We start from the raw sequence: 19,938 nt of genomic DNA, 5'->3' as shown, positions 1-19,938 counted from the left end.
GCTCTGGTTACCTGCGAACAAAAATCTAGAGCCTAGGCAGCTATTCCCACCCAGGTCTGCACTCTCTGGAGCAGCTGCAGCAACTGAGGATCACTCCTATCCCACGGTGCACTTCCACTGAGAGATGGGACGTGGGACGTGCATGAATAAACTATTTGGAGCAGGAATTCCCAAAACGGTTCTCGCTTGCCCCTGACGTACATACAACTCGAAGCAGCTGCAGCTGCCACCAAACTGGTGCCCTCCAAATGTTTTGGACTACAACTCCCATCGAGCCCAGCTGGCCCAAACACCCGGAGGGCACCAGGCTGGCGAAGGCTGCCTTATATTAAAAACAACCATGTAATAGACCAGGCTGCAAACCTCTTGAGGTCCATTTCAAACAGAGGTCCCTTAGAGTAAACGGAAGGTGTGTCTTGCAAGGAGAGCTCCAAGCCCAGGGAAACCGGAAGAATGAGAATCAGGGCAATGCCTCTGTACAGCCATACCTCGTGTTAAATGTGCTGAGCGTTTTCAGGTTACGCTCCGTGGTGACACAGAAGTAACGGAGTGCGCCACTTCTGGGTTTCGCAGCTCGTGCATGCGCAGCCGCTCAAAATGTCGTCACACGCATGCGCAGCAGTGGCGAATCACGACCCACGCATGCGCAGGTTGCGTTCGCTTCAGGATGTGAACGGGGCTCTGGAATGGATCCCATTTGCATCCAGAGGTACCACTGTATTATCCTCTGACTGCAAGAGGGGAAACTATGACACTGACTTCATCAGCTTCTCATTACAGTGGTATCTCGGGTTACATATGCTTCAGGTTACATATGCTTCAGGTTACATACGCTTCAGGTTACAGACTCCACTAACCCAGAAATAGTACCTCGGGTTAAGAACTTTGCTTCAGGATGAGAACAGAACTCGCGCAGCAGCAGCACGGCGGCAGTAGGAGGCCCGATTAGCTAAAGTGGTGCTTCAGGTTAAGAACAGTTTCAGGTTAAGAACGGACCTCTGGAATGAATTAAGTACTTAACCCGAGGTACCACTGTGTATTCTCAGAGGCTGGCCCCAATGAGAGCCCTTTATCCAAGGACCTTTCTCACAAAAAGAAAGAAAGAAATTAGATTAAGCCGCCACTCCCACAAACATTTTGTACCAAGCCTTAACCAAGAAACCACACTGGTTCTGCACCAGGCAGGCAGGCGAGCACAGCGTCGGAGCTTCAGCCACTCTTGCAGATAAAAGGCTTAAGGCTGGGGCGAGGAACCATCTGGGGCAATTATTGTACCATGAACAGCCTTTCTCCCGAAACCCTGTTCTGGTCCACCAGCCACTCGGAATGGTCAACAATCGTCACACTCCACCGCTGGCCATTGTCCACCTGCAAAGGTCGGAGGGGGGGTGCTCAACCCACCCCTCCGCAGTCCCGCAAACAAGGGAGCCCGTTGCTGCTCGGACATCAAAGTTAAACAAACAGACCCCCAGGGTCCGCCCCCTGCCTCTTGGCCTGTCTTAAGGAGCTCCCCGAGGGGGTCACGACTTTCAGCTTGTCATAGCACACATCAAAGTTTGCACCACACACGAACTCGGCACATGGATTCGTATCGCGTCGCCCGAGAGCGGATATTCGGCCTTTGTGAGCCCGTTTAATCCTGTGTTTTCCCAAATAATTAGGCCTTTTTTGCTTATGAACTTGTGACTAAGTAAAGCGCCCCTGAGAGGTTGTAACATCAAAGCCCATTCCAACTGGCTGTCCCACGTTTCCGAAAATTGGATTTCTCTCTCTCTCTCTCCCCCCCCCCGCCCTCTTTCGCTCCATCTTTAAATAAGAAAACTAATTGAATTTAGTTGTAGACTGAACGCATTGAAGAGCTGCCTTTAAAGGTTACAAGGAGACACGGCGATTGTCCTGGGAACCTAAAGGGATGTTAGGGCAGAGAGGCTCCTTCGGCCCAGAAAGGCAGGACAGGAAACACAAAGGCAAAGAAAGACCGGCAGGAAAAAGCAAGGCAACGGAACCCCGTGGGCAGACCTGCAGAAGCCTACCCTGCTCCTATGCTATGAATAACGAGGTTCTGATTTCTAACCCACCCTATTTCTGAAGCTTTAAGAAGACAAGCCTGCTGGATCAGGCCAAGGGGAGCCCATCTAGTCCAGCACCCTCTTCTCACAGGGGCCAACCAGATACCACATTGGGAAACCTGCAAGCAGGATTCAAACACAAGAGCGCACCACCTTCCTGTGGCTCCCAGCAACTGGTATTCAGAAGCACTGCTGCCTCCAACTGGAGAGGCAGACCATAGACTTCATGGCTAGCAACCGCCCCCTCCTCCGTGAATTTGTCCATCCCTCTTTCAAAGCCATCCATGCTGGTGTCCTTCCTGTTATCTGCCTTAATTTTCCAACATTCAGTTTCAGTGGATATTCATGAGTTCTAGTGTTGGTGCGCAGAGCAGGTAAAGGTAAAGGGACCCCTGACCATTAGGTCCAGTCGTGACCGACTCTGGGGTTGCGGCGCTCATCTCACTTTATTGGCCGAGGGAGCCGGCGTACAGCTTCTGGGTCATGTGGCCAGCATGACTAAGCCGCTTCTGGGGAACCAGAGCAGCACACGGAAACGCCATTTACCTTCCTGCCGGAGCGGTACCTGTTTATCTACTTGCACTTTGACGTGCTTTCGAACTGCTAGGTTGGCAGGTGCTGGGACCAAGCAACGGGAGCTCACCCTTCTGATCGGCAAGCCCTAGGCTCTGTGGTTTAACCGATAGCGCTACCTGCATCCTGCGCAGAGCAGGTAACAACCTACAAATCCTCAAAGGAGCAAAGCCTCTGGGTGCTGGGTCAGGCCAAAGGCCCACCTGGTCCAATATCCTGTTCTCCCAGTCACTGACCCATTGCCTCTTCTGGGAAGCCTCTGAGCAGGACCTGAGTGCAACAGCAACTGGTATTCAGGGGCATACTGCAGTTTAGGCAGAGTATAGGTATCGTGGATAGTAAGTACTGATAGACTTATTCTCCCGTGAACTTTCCTAATCCTCTTTTAAAGCCAACCGTTGCCACCAATCACCCTCCATAGTTTAACAATGCCCCGTTTTGCACCCTTTGACACTCTGCTGCTGAAAAGTGGAAAGAGGGGAGAAGGGGCTGCAATGGACTGGAATGGGTGGGAGCTGGGCAAGGACACACCCACTTGCAGGAGTACACACCGCACAACGCCCCAAACTGGGCTTCTCTATTCATGTCCTGCTGCTACACGTTTTGTGCATTCGGCTCAAAGCAGGACACTGCGCAACAAGAAGAGCATTCTCAGCTGGGTGAGAACTTGAACCGACTTCAAGTCACTCTGGAGGAAGTGGGAGCCAAATGGTTTTCTCCCCAAAACCAGCTCGGCCCCTTGACTGTGGCATTCCCTCCTGCCAAAATCATGGTCCAATTATCCTCTCTGCTCACCTTCTTTTGGACACAACCCAATACATGTTTAGTTCACCAGCCCTGTGGAGACTGAGGTCTTCCTTCCATTATGTGGCTATTTTACTACTTTATTACTTTTATCTCTTGTTTCCATTTTGTTCAGTTCTAATGTTTTAAATGGTATAGAGCAGGGGTCTGCAACCTTTAAGACAAAAAGAGCCACTTGGACCCGTTTCCGAAGAAAAAAAAACTGGGAGCCGCAAAACTCGTCATTATAAAAATAACTTTTTTGTCACTTTTTATTATTATTTCTTTGTTTGACCCCTCAGAATTACTCCTCCTCATAGAAATAAACGTTAAATTAACAAGTTACCTTTTTGTGTGTGTTCTTCACTCCCCTTCAAAACTGTGACCAGCGTACATGCCCCCTTTCAATGCAGTGACCAGCGTACATGCCCCTTACAATGTAGCGGGCGGGCGGGAAGGTGACGTCGGGACGGTGCGTGACTAACGCACGCACCGCCCCCATGCAACGTCACAGCCAGTACAGCGCCCGCCACAGTGGGGAGTGTTGGGGCGCACAATGCGCCTCCTCCCCTTGCCTAGTATCTGCCCCGAAGCCGCGGCAAAGGTGTAAAAGAGCCACATGTGGCTCCGGAGCCACGGGTTGCAGACCCCTGGTATAGAGCCTTCAGAATCTCCTGTAAGAAAGGCGGTAAAGAAACCAAGCACACCAAATTTCCGGCAAGAGTCAACAGGCAACCTCACTGCTATCTTTTGGACGCTTCTTGGGAGACCCTTTTAAAGCCTATTCAGGCTTGTTCAATTGCTTGAATCAAGATGAGCCAGACATTTTAAGGATCATTTCCTACCATGTTTAATGTGTTGTATGTTTGATGGCATCTGCGTATATTGCTGTCTGCTGCCTTGGTGTTTTACGTGAGTGGGTGTCATATGCACCTTTTTTACAAAGAAAAATAAACAACACACCTTGAATTTCGGTTTATAGCAGCTACCATCAGAGCTGTCCAGCCAAGTTTGTGCCGGGCATTCACACTGGCACCTTCCTGCAACAACCTGAACAGAGAGAAAGAGGGAGAGGAAGCATATCTGTTAGCCATGGAGCATCTACGACTCAGTTAAACAACCTGCCCATCCACAGACACCTGTAGCTGACACCTCCCTCCCATCCCAATCCCTGCTTCCTTGTTTGCTTTCCTGGCTTCTGAACGCATTTCCCCTTATTCTATGTACGCAGTATCAGAACAACTAGAAGAGGAAATATATAAATAAATTATTATTATTATTCTTATTATATAGACACAAATGGATGCTATTTTAAAACTATTTGCTTTGAATAAACATTCACAAACTTTTTATTGATAATAATCAGCTAAATAGTTTGAGGATCTATACAACTGTGTAACATGCAGAAAACAGCATTTTTAGAGAAATCAAAGACTGTAATTGAGGGAAGTCAGGGGGTGGGGGTGGGTGGGTTCTGTGGGGGGAGGGAGGAAAAATGGGGGGGGAATAAGGATGATACGTTTCTGGATAATATGTTTTGTTTTAATTTTGAATAAAAAAGTTATTAAAATAAATAAATAAAATAAAACTATTTTCTAAGTTGTATGCTATGGCCTGGAGATAAGAAGTTTGTCTCTTAGCTGACTGAGAATAGAAAGACTTCTGCTGTGTGTGTGTGTGTGTGTGCGCGCGCGCGCACACACACACACACATATGTGTATATCAAACTAAAGTCGGGGTGGAATTACTTTCACTCGCTTCCCTGAACAGTAGCTGTATCGGGCTGGTGCACTGAAAAAATAATGCTCTGCTTTTTTATTTGAGAGTAACCCCATCAAACTCAGTGGGGCTTACTTCTTAGTAGGTCTGCCCAGGACTGGGAATTTCATTTGAGGCAGCCATCCTGAAAACTGGGGTGGGGTTTCTTTATTCTGGACTAATTAACCCAGAATTAACTTTGGCCCCACCCACCTTCAACTGGAGCTCCTCCCCTGCCAGCATGCAACCCCCAAGAGACTACTCCCCACAAGGGAATGTGGCTCTCAAAGGGAAAAGGTTGCCTGCCCATATGAATGAGGAAGGCAAGTTCTGCGTTGTGCCATTTGTCTTCTGAGGACTGCCCATTCACTAGGGAGAGTACCCTTCTGCCCAGCCCATCACCCCATGAGGACTGTGTGCTCGAGCCAAACAGATTTTCCCTTGCCTACCCAAAAAAGAGAGGAAATGAACCTGTAGTGACGGGCTGAGCAGCCACGAGCTCCATCAGCCTGGGGGAGGCCCGGATTGGATGTCAACTGGGGGGAGAGGGCTGTGTTTACAGGAGTAACCAGAGAGCGCCTTGCAGCTGCATGGCCCATGCTCAAAGCAGCATCGCCTGCGGCAGAAACCCACACCCCTGCTCCATCTGGAAGCTCTCCAAAGGTCCTCCAACCACCCGACCAAATGCCGTCCTTAGCTTTGCTGGTCCCCATCATGCTACATATCACCGGGGCAATCCTAGGCAGATTCACCCCGAAGAGGTCTGTTCCCGTAATTCTACACCAGGGGTGGCTAACTCCCAAGAGACTGCAATCTGTGTTAAAAACTGGCAGTGATCTATCCCCTTTTTGGGGTTCAGGTCAAAGCTGTTGAAGCTTTTTTTAGGAAGGAGGAAGGCCTGCTTTTTAGGGGTTCAGGTCAAAGGAGGAGGAAAGGAAAGCCTTGATTTCTGAGGGTGCAGGGCAAAAATATTGAGTTTTCTTTAGGGAAGCCAAAGTTGTTGAGCTTCTTTGGGGGGAGGCAGTGATCTACCAGTGATCTACTACAGACGGCCAGTAATCTACCGGTAGACCTGTTGGACATGCCTGCTCTATACAGTTCTATAGGGTTAATTGAAGCTGTACTGCACTGGCTCTCACCCTGATCCCTGCTGTTACTGCTGTGCTTTCCAGAGGCATTTGTGACTCTGTATGAGCGCTAGGTGAACGCACCCTTGGTCTCTCAAGGAGCAGCGTCAAAAAAATGCCCTCAGGCAAATCCACCGTTTGATTACATTTGGAATATTGCATACAGTTCTGATCGCCCAACCTCAAAAAGGAGATTGTGGAGTTGGAAAAGGTTCAGAGAAGACCACTCATAATGATCAATGAGTTGGAGTAACTCCCCAAAAGGCTGCAGCGTTTGGGGCTTTTTAAGTTTACAAAATACGCGAGTGAGAGGTTGAGGTAACAGAATTATAGGCTCTTAAGAGTTGGAAGGGACCCCAAATAATAATATTTATTAAATGTTTTATAGTTATAAAAAAGAAAAAACAATACATACATTGAACAGACAATACATCAACAATACAACAATAAACAAACAAAAACATTTAAACACACATCCAAATTTCATATCTATATCTTTCATTTGCTTATTTCCTCGACTTCCTCACACCTCCCTTTTTTGTATTCTAGTTCAAATTATCTGGTTCAACAAATCCTTTCCCTCCTCTTCAATTTTTATTCTATGATTTATCCTAACACAATTTAACTTTAAATTTTCCGCTTTAACACATTAACACTTAATATTCATATAATTCTTAATAGCCCTTCTGCTAAAACCATATATCTTCATTCCAATATACTTCTAACATTCATTAATTTTGCAATATTTCTGTAAATATACTTTAAATTTTTCCAATCTTCTTCCATCGACTCTTCTCCCTGGTCTTGGACCCAAGGGTCTTCTAGTCCAACCCCCCTGCAATGCAGGAATCTCAACTAAAGTATCCAGTGTATAAAATTATGCAGTGTTGAGAAACACGTTTCCCCCTCTCTCAGAATACTAGATCTCCCGGATGTCCAATGAAGCTGAGTATTTGAAGATTCAGGACAGACAAAATTCACTTCTTTGTACAGTGCTGAGTTAAGCAACGGAATCCCCCCCCCCCCGATGCAGAGATGGCCGCCAACTTGGCTTCAGAATATGAATAGCCATATTCTTGGAGGATAAGGCTCCATTGTGGTCACAAGCCACAATGGCTATGTTGTACTTCCACATAGGTGGAGAAGGAGGGAGATTTGCTGCTTTGCCTCAGGCAGCAAAATGTTTTGGGCCGGCCTTGGCTATAAAAGTTTAAACAATGCTCAATGCAAGAAGAGGCACTTGAGTTTAATATCATTGTTCATGTTTACGAGGCTTTCAAGGTTTATACACACACATGCAGAGACGCAAAAGCACTCTGCTTTTTAAAAACAACATCTATTCTATTGGTTACCATTAAAAGAGATATAAGCAAGATGAAATCAAATAATTGCATCGCGATATATGAATCAGAGGGATAAAAATGTAAAAACAAACTACTTCCTTACTCTTACAAACAGGAGCCTTCAATATATCAAATGGGGAGAGAATATCCATTGACAGTACAGTGGTACCTCAGGTTACATACACTTCGGGTTACAGACGCTTCAGGTTACAGACTCCGCTAACCCAGAAATAGTACCTCGGGTTAAGAACTTTGCTTCAGGATGGGAACAGAAATCGTGCTACGGCGGCGCGGCGGCAGCAGGAGGCTCCATTAGCTAAAGTGGTGCTTCAGGTTAAGAACAGTTTCAGGTTAAGAATGGACCTCCGGAACGAATTAAGTACTTAACCCGAGGTACCACTGTATTGCCTGTCCAACCACTCACAGAAAGATTCGTTTTCTCTCTTCCCTTCTTTGAACATCATCAAAGAAGCCAACCCTCCATTTTTCTCCTCAGCTCACAAAATTTTGGCATGACAGAAGTCTGAGGATTTATTGATCTGTTCCTCCCCCCAATTTCCCACCTCTTCGTGGTGGGCAAACAGGACACCTTTCCTGGCTCAAATGCACCGACTCAAAGAATGGGGCACTGACTCGAAGGAGGTCACCAAGGAACCCTTGGCAGAAGATGCTAGGGGACTCAAACCAGGGTGTTTGGTAGCAATATGTAGGGACCTTGCTGTCAGGCAACTGCCATCGGAGTGGGAGGCGGAGAGGAGGCTCCAGATGGATGCCGGAGAGGGTCCCAGTAGGGAGAGAGGCAGCCCATCCGCTGGGGAAGGAAATCAGCATAACACCAGTGGAGAAGGGGGGCAGATGGGGGAATCGGAGAGGTGGCTCCAGGACTCCTCGCCGGAGACCAGCGGAGAGAGTACGGGTACTCCGCTGCCCACACCCTCCCTGCGCAGAAGACTTCCGCGCAGGCAGAGTAGGAGGAGACTGGGCGTCAAACAGCTTTTATACTGGAAAAGGTTCAAGATACGCCCACTGACGGATTCTGCCAGCGACTGAGGCAGCCACGGAACTTGAGGCTGTCCAGACAGAAAGGGTTCAACCTGGTAACCTAGCCAGGAGTGGCGGCAACTTACGCACGAGCAACCCCTAGAACCATTACACTTGCTTCCTGGGGCAATTGGGGGGCAGCTCTCAGGGAAAGGAAGCTGTTGGCCTGACCCCTCCTACTCTGCAGCGCCCCCCTAAATAATGGCCAGAGTGCAGTACTGCAGCTCATCAGCTCAACTGGACCAGGTGCCTGGAGTGGCAATAGGGGCAAGACCAGCCTTATTTAAGCTTGCCTCTGGTTTGGCTCCTCAGTCTGAGCAATCTGTCAGTCAAAGTAGGTGCTCTGGAAACAGCTTTCTCTCAGGCAGCTGCCTGCTGGAAACCAGACCGCCAGCTTGCCTGCACCAGATTATGATTTTTCCTGCCTCTGCTCCTTCAGATTGACAGTTGCTGCCTTTGAGATTCAACACTCTGCTTCCGCTGGACCACAGAACCTGCCTCTGGGCCCTGACATGTGATAAACATAGAAACTCGACAAGCCAAAGGGATGCAGTTGTTGTGTTTTATGCTATTTGAATTGTACGTCGATTGCTCTTATCAGTCGCACTTCTAACCAGCTAATGGGTAAAATCCAACCAAAATGCAAAAACACCACGAAGCCAGGTATAAATCCCAAACGAATTAAGCCCAAGATGGCCAGCAGTCATCTTTGCTCTCTCTCTCCAGAAGCCTCCTTAAAACTGGAAAGGTGTTATGATGACCTGATGTTGAAAGCCGATAGCAAGAGGAACCTCCAGCAAAGAGTCCTGGGAGAAGGTGCTGCCACCACTGAAGAAGAAGAGTTTGGATTTGATATCCCGCCTTTCACTCCCTTTAAGGAGTCTCAAAGCGGCTAACATTCTCCTTTCCCTTCCTCCCCCACAACAAACACTCTGTGAGGTGAGTGGGGCTGAGAGACTTCAGAGAAGTGTGACTGGCCCAAGGTCACCCAGCAGCTGCATGTGGAGGAGCGGAGACGCGAACCCGGTTCACCAGATTACGAGACTACCGCTCTTAACCACTACACCACACTGGCTCTCACTGTGAGGTCTCACCTTGCAATGCTCTTGCAGGGCAGGATGCCCCCCATCTGGTCTTAGCACCAGGGGAAGTTCATGAGCCAGAAGCCAGAACTCAAAGCTCTGAAGGCTCAAAGCTGAGCCATGAAAAGGAAAAAGGAAATACCCCACTCCAGAAGTGGCAGGGCCCAGGGATAAGCATGTTCCACAGATGGACAAGGAGGCAGCCCAGGTAACACCATTTGTAAAAGGACAAGATGAGTCACAGCAAAGCAATTCCCAACAAGCGGCTGGCTGATTGCTCACTGCTCTTACAGCAGAAGCGGTTGATCTGTGGCCCTCCAGATATTAAAGAAACACAGAGTTGGGTCCTCTAGTCCAACTGCCTGCAATGCAGGAATCACAACCAAAGAATCCCCAACAGGCGCCCATCCTACCTCTGTTTAAAAACCTCCAAGGAAGGAGCGTCCACCAACTTTTGAGGAAGTCCGTTCCACTGTCCAAGCCCTCACGTTATCAGAAAGTTCTTCCAAGTATTTAGTCGGAATCTCCTTTCGATTAATTTGAATCTGGGTCCTACCCTCTGGAACAGCAGGAAACAAGCTTGCCTCTTCCTCCAAGTGACAGCCTTTCAGATATCTAAAGATGGCTCTCATATCACCTCAGAGTCTTCTCTTCTCCAAGCGAAACATAACCCAATTCCCTCAAAAATTGCTAAGCTACAACTTCCATCACACCTGGCCATTAGCTATGCTCTCTGGGGCTGATGAGAGCTGGAATACAACATCTGGATGGGGCACCATAAGGACTGTGCCTGTTCTGGGTCATGGGAGGTGCTCCAGAGTGACTTTTGCCGCTTGCGCACAGCAAGATGAGGCCACAAAGCCCTCACCGATTACGGTCAGCAACAAGAGCCTGTGTTCGGGAACAGGACACAAGTTGCTTAAGGCCCTCTAGAATGATGAACTGAGAAAGTCAGAATGCAGGATGACCGCAGCGCCGTCGAGGAGCACAGCGTGCATCGACATTTCAATTAGGGGCATTTTTTAAAATCAGCACATTGGTGCTGAGCAACTTAGCAGCTTTGTGAAATGGCTGAACTTTATGTTCGGGGCACTCGTGATCATCATTAATATATTCCCAGCCTGATTTAATCACAACAAATCAATAGAGCGACGACCACTGCTCAGCTCCTAGACAACCAAATGTATTTACCAGCAGGGGTATTTTATTGTTAATTAAATAAAATTCTCTGATCAATCTTTAAGGATGTTTACCCGCATTTTAACCAAATAACACCTGAGGCACTCGGCTGAATGGCTCCCAAACAGCTGCTCATCCACAGACACCTAGAGGTGCATTTTCACAGAGTAGCAACAAGGTTCAGCCAGAAATTTGCAAAGTGGAAGATTAAATCTCATCAGTGTCTCCTGTCCCACAAATACGAGCATTGCAAATTTACAGAAAGAGTTGAAAACTTGAAATTTCATGTGCAGGACTAGAAAGGGAGCCCTGGAGAGCACGGCTCAGAGACCTGGGAACCACCCAGTTCCCATCAGCCCCAGAAGCCAGCAGTTACAAGGGTATTGGCTCATCATCAGGCAAAGGCCTGTTTGAAGAGGAATGTTTTCACCTGGCACCTAAAGGCGTATAATGATGGTGCCAGACGAACCTCCCCGGGGAGAGCATTCCACAAACCATTGTAATAGTTATGACAGGACACTGTGCAAAATTAGTTGGATAGTCTATGGCATTCTGTAAATGCTATTATCATCATTAGCCTCTGAAAGACAACCTCATCCGATGGAAGTACAAACGTCCCCACCTGAGAATGTTACCACGCAGTCCATGGAAGAGAGAGGCTGGTTTGCCTGCCTCCCTGGACTAGGATAAACTGGGAAGGTGCAACTCGTAAGAATGTAAGAAGAGCTTGCTGGATCAGGCCAACGGCCCATCTAGCCTAGCCTCCTCTTCTCACAGTGGACAATCAGATGCCTGTGCGAAACCCACAAGCAGGATTCGAACACAGGACCAACTCTCCTCTCCTGTGGGGTCTCCAGTAACTAGTATTCAGAAGCGCTGCTGCAATCCCTTATCCAAGCTTCAGGAGCCTGCCAAATTCATGCTTCCTTGTTTATGGTGAGAATCCACTGACATTCCAGAGGGGGCTTTCTGGCCAGGGGTCTTTTGGAAGATACAAAAACCACCCCACTAATCGGCCGGGGGGGAAGAGAGAGAAAGAGAAGGGATGTATCTCAGGGAGAATAAATTTGTTCTTCAGGGGGAGCAAAAGAAGGATGTCCTCCACTTTCAGAGCAAAGAAGGCAGCTGATCTAGTGATTCCTTTGGCTTTGGGCATCTCCTATTGCAGCATAGGCACTCGGCTCCCCTCTCTGCACACCCCCTTCCCGCGCTGAACATATGGGGCTTCTATTCAGGCCTCCGAGCCCGGGAGTTCTGGGTGAGCGACTCCGGGAGCCCAAAGGGCATGTTTGAGTTTGTGCTCAGCGCCTGCGAGCCGGGCCCTCCTGACAGGTGGAGGAAGAGGAAGCTGGAAACTTGAACTTTTGGCCACAACAAAAGCTTCTGTCCCCAGCAGCAGCGGAGGCCAGTTAAACAGCACTTCTCTCCCTCTCCCCACACCCCACCCGCCGTCTCCAGATGTTACTGTTTAACAGCCGGGGGGGGGGGCTTTAGGGAAACTTTTGACTTCTTTGCGAGGTCCTTCGAGGTTTGCAACACTTACAGAATGAGATCCTTCCCACCCCCTAAACACACACACCAGTAACATAATGATCTCAAGGGAGAAAAACAGGGCCAGCTTCCTAAAAACGGCCTGTCTAATGGGCCCATTTGCCTCCACTGCTTTCATCCCAAGAGCGAAAGCCCAGTAATCCTATAATTGCATAGTTGGAAGGGACTCTCAGGGGTCATCTATTCCAACACCCTGCAATGCAGGAATTGCAGGTAAAGGACCACTGACAGGTGACCCCCCAACCTCTGTTTAAAAACCTTCAAGGAAGGAGAGTCAATGAGCTCTTGCCCTCAGAAAGTTCGTCCTAATGCTAAGTCATAATCTCCTTTCTTGCATGTTCTCCCACCTGCAGCAGCAGAAAACAAGCTTGCAGCATCACCATCATTTTAACTGTATGCAGCCTTTGAATACTTAAAGCTATGCTGAAGGCGGCTTACAAAATAAAAATATTTATGTAATTACAAATATAACAGAAGTAAAAGCTAAAGGAGGGACGCGGGTGGCGCTGTGGGTAAAAGCCTCAGCGCCTAGGGCTTGTCGATCGAAAGGTCGGCGGTTCAAATCCCCGTGGTGGGGTGCGCTCCCGTTGTTCGGTCCCAGCGCCTGCCAACCTAGCAGTTCGAAAGCACTCCCGGGTGCAAGTAGATAAATAGGGACCGCTTACTAGCGGGAAGGTAAACGGTGTTTCCGTGTGCGGCTCTGGCTCGCCAGAGCAGCGATGTCACACTGGCCACGTGACCCGGAAGTGTCTCCGGACAGCGCTGGCCCCCGGCCTCTTGAGTGAGATGGGCGCACAACCCTAGAGTCTGTCAAGACTGGCCCGTACGGGCAGGGGTACCTTTACCTTTAAAAGCTAAAGGGACCCCACACCATTAGGTCCAGTTGTGGACGACTCTGGGATTGCGGCACTCATCTCGCTTTATTAGCTGAGGGGGCCGGCGTACAGCTTCCGGGTCATGTGGCCAGCATGACTAAGCCGCTTCTGGCGAACCAGAGCAGCGCACGGAAACGTCGTTTACCTTCCTGCCGGAGTGGTACCTATTTATCTACTTGCACTTTGACGTGCTTTCGAACTGCTAGGTGGGCAGGAGCAGGGACTGAGCAATGAGAGCTCACCCCGTCGCAGGGATGTGAACTGCCGACCTTCTGATTGGCAAGCCCTAGGCTCCGTGGTTTAGACCAGTAGTCTTAAACAATAAGTAAACCACACCAAAAGGCGCACAACCGAACTGAACAATTTCCACATAAATCGTAAGATCTAAAAATACAGTATACAAAAAATTAATATCAACAAGAAAACAACGAAAACCCCTAACCAACACCCCAGCGCAAGAGTCTGTTCAGCAGCCTCAGCTTTTGTAGCTGGAGTCAGTCCAGGCCCTGCCTCCCAGGCCAGGTAGAAATAGGCCTGCAAGTCAGGGAGCAAGTCCTCCAGGACTCACAGCCAAGATGGTCCATCTTCCATGTGACAGCCCTTCAGAGAGGTGAAGGTGAATATTCTAGCGTGTGACATCTATGTACAGCCCTGGCCTTGCAGGCGGACAAGGCAGGCAGAATGGTATCACAGGGAGAGCCAATGCCAGCTTTTGCAAATGTTGGTGAAGATTACCGTATTGTTCCGTGTATAAGACTAGGGTTTTTTTACTTTAAAATAAGGTTAAACATCTGGGGGCGTCTTATACACAGATAGTGCATGTGCCCATTTTCTAAATTTGGGGTCCCCAAAAGTAGGGGGTGTCTTATACACAGAAAAATACAGTAATTTCTGGATAGCTTAGACATGTAACATTAAAGCATTACTGTTCTCCTGCTGCTAGCTTAACTCAAGCCCACACTATTTTCCGAGTGCAAGAGGGGATGGCTGGATGCTGTGTCCCATGAGGGCACAGTGGTGACTTCCAGAGCACAGCGTCCAGCCCAGGCCAGCTCACAGGAGCAAGGGGGTCTGGGGAGGCATTTTGAAACCCAAGCTGGCACCATCTCACCTCAGTGCCAGCCTGGGACCTTCGACAGGCAAGGCAAACGGTCCACCTCTCAGCTGTGGTCTTTCCCATTTCCCAAATTATATGCCATCCGAAGGTTTGAACAAGTGGCCGAAAGCATTTCCAGAATCGCCTGCGGGGAACATGAAGCCGAAGCAAGGAGGTGGGAGGGAAGGAGGCCCGGAGACCTGGGATGACTCAAAGATAATCAGGCCGCTTCCTGCAATTACTGCCAGGGGCCCAGTTCGCTGCCCATCAGGAGCGTTGATGCAGGCCAGACCTCGGCTGCGTTGGGCACAAGGAAGCCATTTCCTGAGATAGGCTGGGAAGAGGTTCGGGGGCGCAGGGAAGAGAGGAGAGGGGGTTATGTGGCGCAGGGGAGAGGGAGAGACCTGGTCGCTGGGCTGTAGAAGACCCTGGACAAAACAGGGGGCATGAAGGCTGATCTGAACAGGGCAAAGTGCAAGGTGGGCATATACCACACAAATATGCCACTCTGCCAGTTCCAGTCATGGCTTGGAGAGTTTTAATCGAACACCCCAGCACGAGGGCACAAGGCACTCAGCTGCTGAGGGTGTGGAAAACTGAACTGTGGCGAAGGGAACACCCCTAAGCATGTACAGATGGCCTCTCCCTCACAAACAACTGCTAACACCTTGCTTTTTGGGGGGGAAGGGGACCCAACGTAGGAAATCAAGCTCTGAGGCATGCTTAATAATAATAATAATATTCAGATGCAGAGATGTCACTTCTAAAGCAAAAGAACAAAAGAAGAGTCTGCTACATCAGACCAAACGGGGCCCGTCTAGTCCAGCAGGCTGCTCTCATAGTGGCCAAACAGATGCCTGTGGGAAACCAGCAAGCAGGATCCAAGCACAAGAGCATTTCCCCCTCCTGTGGTTCCAGCAACTGGTCTTCGGAAGAATTTCTGCTCTGATCATAGAGCCAGAGCACAGCCATCCTGGCTAGTGGCCATTGATAGCATTATTCTCCTCTATGAATCTGCCTGGTCCTCTTTTCAAAGCCATCTAGGTTGGTGGCCATCACTGCCCCCTGTGGGGGCAACTTCCATAGTTTCTCCTAGAGAAAGCCCATCAGTACATCAACAAATGGACCTCGACCCTTGGCCTCAAGAAAATATATCTGCAGAATCACCATTCCACAACCTGTCGCATGGCAGCACCCACAATCTGGAATTCCCTGCAGGGACCTTCACTGCACCCTTTTCGGTGCCTGCTAAAAACATTTTTGTTTAGACAAGCCTACTCAAACACGTGGCATGTTGATGTGTGCTTTTAATTTTTTTTTGTTTGTTTATGGCTGATTTTTTCTTTTGAATATTTTAAAGAGCAGTCTTTACTGACAGTTTTACAGTTTTATTCTCTTTGCAAACTGCTTTGAAGTGGTTGTTGTTGGGTGTGTGTTTTTTACAATCAAGTAGTATATAAAATTTGTGAGGTTATATAGATATAATGTTTAGACCGCACACACTAGTCATCTCCCAGCCACCCCTCGCAATTGCAGGGCTGAATTCAGGGGGCTCACCTGTCCACTTCGGAAATGTTGTTGATCCGTGCAGCTTCCAGTAGAGAGTCTTCTGGAAAAGACAAAGGAGAGGAATCGCTGTGAACTGGAGGTGGTGAGAAGGACAGGCAAGAAAAGAAAAGACACTCCCCCTCTTTTAAAGGATTTTTCCTGCTTTCTGCCAGGTTTGGTTCTAGGGGGACCACTGCTCAGTTATTGCCTCCCACCCCTCAAAGCTGATTCCAAAAGAACCAATCCCTCCAAGAACCCCACTATCAGGTCCACATTGATGTTACCTATCAAGTGTTTGACCAGGCAGTCCCTCCACTTAAATTTCTTTGAGATGGAGCAGAATTTCTGTCTGGTATAAGCCACAGAAATCAACGCACAAACACCTGCTTTAGAGCCACAGCACTGCCTCCTGAGCCAGGCAGCCACACAACATTTTGGGGTGCCAGTTGCCTTTCCCAAACCCTGGGGAATTTTCTGTCCACGGTAAAGCAAGGGTTGTGAGCACCTAGTGGTTAAATTGGAGCAATTCACGCAGTTAAACTTGCTCCTGCAGGAGGCAGTGACAGTCACTGACTTGAAAGGCCTTAAAAGATAATTAGGTTTGGTTTGTTTCCCGCCGCTCCAGAAGGTAAGACCCAAACCAAAAAATTCCAATGGCAAGAAAGGAGATTCTGACTAAACATTAGCAAGAATCTTCTGACGGTAAGAGCTGTTCAACGGTGGAATGGACAATTCCTGTGTTGCAGGGGGTTGGACTAGATGACCCTTGGGTACCTTCCTCCTCTACAATTCTATGATTCTGGGTGGTGCCCCCACACCCCCAGGGTAAGACCCTGAAGACAGACTTCAGTGCATAAGCTACAAGGCAAGGAGCAACAATCAAAACCTATTTTAATGCACAGCTGGACACTCAAAACAAAAGATGATCCCTGCTGTGAGAAAGGCCCAGGAATGAGTCTTTTGAAACAGTCTTCCTGGGGTTCTCGATGGTCTGGACTACAAGTCTCATCAGCCCCAGCCAGCACACATGACTTGTAGTCCAAAAACAAGCTGGGGAAGGCTGCAAACCTCAAGCGGCATAAGGTTGCCACTTTGGGAACAGGTGGTTCAAATATGCCACCTCCTGGCCGTAACGCTGTAAGTACACCATGCAAAACTAGCCTCAAAATGCACTTTGAGGACGAGAATGTAAAGCAGGACTAATTGTTTTGATAATAATAATTATGAACTTTATCAAAAACCATTACTGTAACAACTGTTGCAACGGAAAGAAACTAAACCTCACCTCTTTAACAGATCATCAACTGAACTTTGATTTAAAAATACAAAGCTAAAAAACGACATGGAAAATATCAAGTTTTTGCCACATTTTTTGGAGATGTTAGGGTGTGCCTGGGCACACCCTGTATGCACAACTAAGCTCACAGGAAAAATGAGAATCCCCTCTTAGAATTCATTACTGTCCTGAGACACCAACAGGCAAATGAACTGAGAAGAGCAGCATGGGCAAATCCCCTAGGAAATATGCTGGTTTGGGCCAATGGAAGTTGTAGTCCAAAACAACCAAGGGAAGGGGCACCAGGCTGGTTAACAGGAACGTAGAACACTGACGCCAAAATTCTAAATTATTACTTATTGTATCCTTTATTACATTTATATCCACCTTTCCCTCCAAGGAGCTCAGGTTCCTCTCCTCTGCGCTTTCTCCTCGCAACAACCCTGTAAGGCAGGTTAGGCCGAGATGGGGTGTCTGGCCCCAAGCGTCACCCAGGCAGCTTCATGGCTGACTGAACATTTCTCCTAGCTCCTAGCCCAACCCTCTAACCACTAAGCACACTGCCTTTTATTAGCCTTGCTTCAACGGTTCTAAGAGCACTCCAACGCATACAGGAATTAAGGCAGGCGAATCTTCTCTCGAGGCTGGATATATAATGATGGGAAAAGCAAGTATCTCACCATAGGAGGAGCCAGTGTGGGGTAGCGGTTAGTGCTGGACTAGGACCAGGAAGAGATCAGGGTTCGAATCCCCCAACTGGCCACTACGCAGCTCACTAGGTGCGATCTGGAGGGCCAGCCACTGCCTCTCTCTGCCTAACCTACCTCACAGGGTTGTTGTGGAGGTTGAAACAAGTGGTGGGTGAAACCATGCATGCTGCCTTGAGCTCCTTGGAGAAAAGGGCAAGATAATAATGCAATTATGTTTATTACAGTGGTGCCTCGCAATACGAAATTAATTTGTTCTGCGAGTTTTTTCGTCCTGTGAATTTTTTCGTCTTGCGAAGCACCGCTGTGTATTGACGGTTTCCCATAGGAATACATTGACGGTTTTAAAAAAAAGGCGCAAGACGTTTTCATCTTGCGAAGCAAGCCCATAGGGAAATCCGTCTTGCGAAGCAACTCAGAAAACGAAAAACTCTTTCGTCTTGCGAGTTTTTCGTCTTGCGAGGTACCACTGTATTTATAGTAAGCAGGGCTGGCCTGCCCGGCCTCAGGCAGCAGGCTGTGTACAGCTGGGAGGAGTGGCAGATCCACACCCTGAGGAGCCAGCTACTCACTGCCTCCTCTGCTTGTCACCCGCCTCTTCTGCCTCTTCTCCAGCCTCCCTCAGCCCACCGGGGCTTCCCGGGGCTGCCTCAGGCGGCAGCAACAGGAGAGAGGGCAGTAGCGGAGGGTGAGGCAGAAGTGGACGAGCCTCGTTCCGCTTTGCCCCAGGTGGTGAAACGACCTGGTCTCCCCAACAGCAAGCAAAAACCCCCAAAGCCCCAGCATCCCTGGTCAACCTCCCCACCGTCCCTCACACAGGACTAGCGGCTTGAGTTCCTCCTGCCAGAGAGCGTCGCCCTGCGGTCACCTTTGGAGACGTTGCCCTTGCTGTAGCAGAATGCCAGCCCGGCGGCCGCCACGGCGGTGGCGGCGAAGGACGGGATCCTGGGCCCGCGCCTGTTGCCGCGGTTCCCTTTGCTGCGGTGGCGCCCGGCCCGCTCCGGGTTGGGCCAGAGGCGCAGGCCGCTGGGCTCCCTGCGGAGCGGGCGGGCGCTAGCGTCCCCAGACGGCAGCTGCTGCTGCTCCTCCTCCTGGCAGGGCAGCCTGGGCAGCCAGCCTCCTTCGGCTGCCACCCTTTTGCCCGCCGCCAGGGCGGCGCCCGCCTCGCAGGGGTATCTTCCCAGCTGCTGCGCGTCCTGCCCCCTGGCGGCCGGCGCCTTGAACTGCGGCCACAGCGCCTCGTCCCCGCAGCGCCCCCTAGAGGGCGCGCGGCGGCGCTGCAGCTTCGCCAGCCTCACTTCTTCTTCTTCCTCTTCTCCCGCCGCCTGGCGCTGCTGCGGGCGGCCCCTAGCGGCCTCGCCTGGGTACTGCAGCTCCTCGCGCCCGGCCAGCGACGACGAGGCCGACGCCGCGGACGTCGCCGAGGCCCCGCGCACCGCCAGCGGGAGCCCCGCCCTCGCCCCGAAGAGCCGCGCCAGACCCGGCGGCAGAGGCCTGCTCATCAGGCAGGCCAGCATCTCCGCCCCGCGCCGGGTCGGGCCGGCCTACTGCCCGCCACCACGGTCCTGTCACCCTGGAAACCAAGATGGCGGACGAGCCCAGGGCGCCGGCGCTGTGAGGAGAGTACGAGCGCCGGCATGAAAAGGGATCATGGGGGATGTAGTCCTGCGGTCCTTTGAAGACGGCAGAGCACGGCCGAGGGAGGACTACGTTTCCCGTGGATACGCGGGCGCCCCCCCTCCGCGCGCGTGCGTCAACAAAGAGCTGCCTTCGTAGGCGGAAATGCCTGTTGGGAAATGTAGGCGGACATGCGCAGGAGAGCGGCTGTTGTTGCGAAGGCGGCGGCTATTGCGATTGGCTGGAGGGAAGGCACGCTCCAGAAGGCCGCGAGTTCGAGACCCGCCACTGGACAAAAGTGTGGCGTGGAGGA

General features: G+C 50.0%; 2 protein-coding genes across 3 annotated transcripts in view; both read right to left on the bottom strand.

The window, feature by feature from the left end:
* CLPB (ClpB family mitochondrial disaggregase) overlaps positions 1-19,811 on the bottom strand; it is a 75,346-nt gene extending 55,535 nt beyond the window's left edge. The window contains exons 1-3 of one of the 2 annotated variants that reach the window (XM_083436377.1): positions 18,877-19,811; positions 16,035-16,086; positions 4,389-4,475 (exon numbers count right to left, since the gene is read on the bottom strand). In XM_083436377.1, the coding sequence (XP_083292503.1) occupies positions 4,389-4,475; positions 16,035-16,086; positions 18,877-19,525 (788 nt within the window). In that variant the 5' untranslated portion in view covers positions 19,526-19,811. The remainder of the gene's footprint in view (positions 1-4,388; positions 4,476-16,034; positions 16,087-18,876) is intronic. The other variant, XM_083436378.1, reaches the window with a different exon arrangement.
* Positions 1-19,938, bottom strand: part of LOC310676834 (tigger transposable element-derived protein 1-like) — a gene marked incomplete at its 3' end in the record, with an annotated part of 1,439,559 nt that overhangs the window by 1,119,166 nt on the left and 300,455 nt on the right. The gene's annotated exons all lie outside the window — the stretch shown is intronic.

Source organism: Podarcis tiliguerta (assembly GCF_965153285.1).
Source record: "Podarcis tiliguerta genome assembly, chromosome: 4".
NCBI classification, from domain to species: domain Eukaryota; kingdom Metazoa; phylum Chordata; class Lepidosauria; order Squamata; family Lacertidae; genus Podarcis; species Podarcis tiliguerta.
Note: the sequence above shows the minus strand (reverse complement) of the source record. Positions and strands in the feature narration are given on the sequence as shown.